General features: G+C 45.5%; 1 protein-coding gene across 1 annotated transcript; it reads right to left on the reverse strand.

Annotated features, from left to right (window-relative positions):
- Positions 1 to 318: 318 nt before the first annotated feature.
- On the reverse strand, positions 319 to 4215 carry LOC106604836 (alpha-2Db adrenergic receptor-like). Its single transcript, XM_014199882.2, has one exon. It carries the CDS (start codon positions 3741 to 3743, stop codon positions 2448 to 2450), a length of 1296 nt encoding a protein of 431 aa, XP_014055357.2. The 5' UTR covers positions 3744 to 4215; the 3' UTR covers positions 319 to 2447.
- Between the last annotated feature and the right edge of the window lie 574 nt (positions 4216 to 4789).

The raw sequence follows: 4789 nt of genomic DNA on the forward strand, positions 1-4789 counted from the left end.
CCCAGTTCAAGCGTCACATGTTCTGATTGGCTATCTATAAAACAAAGGTCCAAAGCAACATTTACATCTATCCTACATGATAAGTATGTGGCTTCTCTGGGTATTAAAACCACAGCCTCAGAGTCGCTAGCCCATATTTCCTCATAATGTAATTTGTCAGTCTCCACATCACCTTCTGCTTAACCCTTCACCCAGCAGCTCTACAGTATATGATGTACCCATGACAACATTCGTTGTCAGTCTCCACATCCAACACATCTAGAGATCTAACGCACGTGTCTTCTTTGACATCACTGAATCACTCTCATGTTGCTCCTGTATGCAATATGGCCAATTGTGGATTTATTTGTCATGGTAGAAACGTCTGAGGCTTTGTTGGTTTAAAAATGTAGATACGGTAAATAAAGAGTTGGAATTCAAAGCATTCAGCCTACTGTTTAAATTAGACCAAGCATAATACTGCAATATCAAACAGAACAAAGAGGATTAGAGAGCAAAGCTTGGGTGGCGACGTGACTCCATTATTGAACCAATACTGGCTCCATCTCACCGGAGACCTGGCAGACCACAAAGCTGAAGACGATCACGGAGGTAGCAGTAGACAACATACACACGGAGGTAGTGTATGTTTTCCTCTCCCTCTCTCTCTCTCTCTCTTTGTCTCTCTCTCTCACACACACACACACACACACATGGTGAGGCTGGTAAAAGGGAGGACAGCTAATATTAATGGCTGGAAGGGAGTGAATGGATTAGTATCAAACTATGTGTTTGATGTGTTTTATACCGCTAAGTACACGCCGTTCTAGCCTGTCCTCCCCAATGAAGGTGCCACCAGCCGCCTGTGACACACACACACACACACACACACACACACACACACACACACACACACACACACACACACACACACACACACACACACACACACACACACACACTATTATGGAGCATGTAGTGACACATTTGTAGTGACACGAGTTTTCTATTTCCAAAGGTTAAAACACGGAGCACACTCAATAATGTCTGTCTGAGTAATGATTTCAAGGTCTGTTTTTAAACTTCTGGCCAATAGCTTCTTCTTTGGCTGAAGATTAAATAATTGCAGCATAAATCATATTAGATTGGGTTTATGCTATGAAGGTGGCTCATACCATAGGCAATTTCTCCCAATCTTCATTTCTCATCACTTATGAGGATACATTCATTTTAGCAGAAGTGCAATCTCATTTTAGCAAAAGATCGATCTATCTGCTTACATACAGTGTCTAAATGAGGCACAATATCATGAGATATATTCCCTTATCACTATATTTTCCTGATTAATAACAGTTCATATATGGTTTTGCAAACCATTGAATATGCCATGTCATGCATTCGCGTCACAGCATAGTGCCATCAGCGTAGTGCGCGGCGTTTCAGCACCACGGACAACAGCGCATGTATTTGGGGGTTCAGCAATGAGGGAGACCCGAAGCTCACTCAAAGAGATCTGCGTCATCAACCCACCTGACATCAGTCATAATCGGATACCGTTTTAGATAAGAATGGATTAAAAACGACTCAAAGTTAATTACATTTTGACACATCTCTATTAAACTCTACCAAGCAATTTCAGTCATTCCTAACTAGTTTGGCTATTCATGAAAGAAATGCCTAAGTAGATACTACAACCGTGTACAGTGTGAACCTACTGTACACTGAACCTACACTGCCTTTCCAGCCCAAACTGCCTCAACTTCATCCCGAAGCCGACGGACACTTTCAATCTCTATCATTTCAACTTTTTGTTTTGTTATTTTACTTTTTATGCGTTTTGAGATTCTTTGAAAAGTCCAAGTAAAAAAAAATGTATGTCAACTCAGTCTCATGTCTTATTGATGACAGTTTGATGAATGTTTTCTTTGAAAAACCTAAACCCCCCAGTGACACACACACAGCTCTATCAGCCTTGAAATCTGGGTTATGACTTCACTTTTACTCTGAACTCGATTTTTTTTCATATCTTTATGGGACATAAAAGATTAATGAAAGTACAGAAAAGAACGGGTCGTAAAAAGGCGCTGGAATTATTATGCGGTGGCCTAAATATATGAATTACCTCACTGAATATTAAATGAATTCCTAACTTTGAAAGCAGGGGTCAATATGGTTCAGTAGAGCCATATTAAATCATCAATGACAATACTCTATTTAGCTTTTGTTTAATATATCCTATTTCCTCTGTACATTGTTTCTAATATTCACACATTAGTGCACAACACGAGATATTTTGATATCATATTATTATTATTATTATTATTATTAAATAAAAACGTTCCTTTTGGAACGAATATAGTCATTCAGAGGTGCAGGGATGCGTGCTTGGGTGAAGAACTGCCGTCTGTTTCGATGAGCAGTGACGCACAGTCAGTCAGTCAGTCACAGCCTCAAAGTGACCCTTCTTTTCAAGTGGTATTAGTGCGTTTTGAAGTCCGGCATACGATTTTCTTAAAGGCTTTACGGAAATCCCTGTTGAAAATGGTATATATGATAGGGTTCACTGAGCTGTTACAGTAGCCAATCCAGAAGAAGGCGTTGAAGAGCGCGCTGGGTATGTAGCAGCTCTCCCTGCAGATCGCGTGCAGGCTGTATGTGAAAAAGAAAGGGAACCAGCAGAGCACGAACACCCCCATCACCACCGCCAGCACGAACGTGAAGCGCTTCTCGCGCATCTGGGCCACTTTGGTCTTGGACGCAGCCGCCGCGAGGTGATGTCGCTGGGCCACCAGGGTCGCGTTGGTAGCGTTTTGGGGGTCTTGGAAGAGCTGTGAGGCGCGCGCTGAGGCCCAGGAGAGGCGGCAGCTCTGTCGCGGGCAGCAGTCCGAGACCTCCACCTTCCTACGCTTGGAGAAGCGGTGGTTCCGTGGTTTGTTGTCCGACGCACAGCAGCTCTCCTCCAAGTCTATATAATCCAGCTCCTCCTGCCTATGGTGGTCCTCGGAGCTCTGGCTACTGGGGCTCTCCATCTCCACCCGCTCCTTCCTCACGAAGCACGTCTCCGACTGAGAGGGCTGCCTCTCCAGGCCGTTCTTAGCCACGAACACAGTGGAGGAGCGCTGCTTGGCCACTTTATAGATCTTACAGTACACCAGGATCATGATGAGGCCCGGGGCGAAGAAGGACACGAGGCAAGAAGATAGGATGTACCAGGTCTCGTTGTTTAACAGACACTCATGCTCGTCGTGCTTGGTCATGATGAGAGGTGGGAAGGAGATGACGGCGGAGATGACCCACACCACGGCTATCATGGACTTGATTCGCTTGGGGGTCCGCTTCAGGTTGTAGCTCACGGCCTTGGTGACTGACCAGTAGCGGTCCAGACTGATGGCGCACAGGTGGACTATGGAGGCGGTGCAGAAGAGGACGTCCAGTGCCAGATAAAAGGCGCACCAGGTGCTCCCAAAGTACCAGTAACCCATGACCTCATTGGCAAGGGAGAACGGGATGACCAGTGTCGCCACGAGGATGTCTGCACACGCCAGGGACACCAGGAAAAGGTTCTGGGGGGCGCGGAGAGCCCGGCTGGTGAGCACGGCCACGATGACCAGCGCGTTACCGACGATGGTGACCAGAATGATCACGGTGACCACAAGGATTATGAGCGCGGAGCCCACCTCCGTTTGCGGGAGAGGTCTTGGGGCGCTCGAGGTGTTGGTATCCTGCGAGGTATTGGCAACGGTGGTAAACTTGGCTACATCCATCCTGAACGCATCTTCTCTTGGTTAATTTTTAGTGTGTGCCTTTCCGCCCCAAAACACTTAATGGAAGCATTCAAATGTTGATCAAGTCATTAGTCCGAGAGAATGTAATCAGTGGAGACGCGCTGTGCGTTAGGTTGTGTGATCAGTGAACAGATATAGAGCACACTGGTAAAATACCCGAGGGCCCACTGCGTCCTGGCGAGCTGCTCTCATCTTCAGTTTCATAGAGGGTCCGCAAAATGTTGGCGACACAAGCCCAGCTCGCTCCGTGGTCACAACGTATCCAGTAAGTTGCTGCCACTATAAAGTCCGGAAACCAGATAAGTAAGTCTCCATGTTAGGGTGGCGTTCTAGGAGCATTAGCAACATTTTGTTTCTGTTATCTCTCGGTCTTTCCCGTGCGCAGTGCTGTATGTATTTTTACATGCGTCGCCAGTTACGCACAAGAGGCAGCGCGCACTGCGAGACACACAATGCTAGTGGAATTTGTGTGCATGCGGGAGTGAAGTGGGTGACATCACTCCTAAGACCAACCTATCGTCAAACTAAGCGAAAGAGAGAGGGAAAAGGGAGAAAGAGAGAGAGAGAGGTCTGAGTTTACTTTGGATAAGGAACAGCTGAGGGGAGACTGCAGGTGGCTAGAATTACCTGTTTGGTTATTTTCTATTTCCAAACCTGATTCACCTCATATCCACATAAAAAATATTACAGCCCAGCTACATGTTATAATGGAAGTTGATTAATAAAAATAAGAGTAATGTATCCATCACCATCATCAACTGTTATTGTCATTTGATATCACATGTAGAACAGCATGAATGGTATGTTAGCCTATATGTTGACTTTAGGGTTAAGTTCATGACTGCCATTACAAAGTGATAGTGTGGTGAATGTATTTTAAGCAGGAAACAAGGTGTCTGCTGACATGATCGTGTGTGTGTGTGTGTGTGTGTGTGTGTGTGTGTGTGTGTGTGTGTGTGTGTGTGTGTGTGTGTGTGTGTGTGTGTGTGTGTGTGTGTGTGTGTGTGTGTCTATAAACATAATCT

This window comes from Salmo salar, chromosome ssa05 (genome assembly GCF_905237065.1).
Source record: "Salmo salar chromosome ssa05, Ssal_v3.1, whole genome shotgun sequence".
In the NCBI taxonomy this organism is placed as follows: Eukaryota; Metazoa; Chordata; class Actinopteri; order Salmoniformes; family Salmonidae; genus Salmo; species Salmo salar.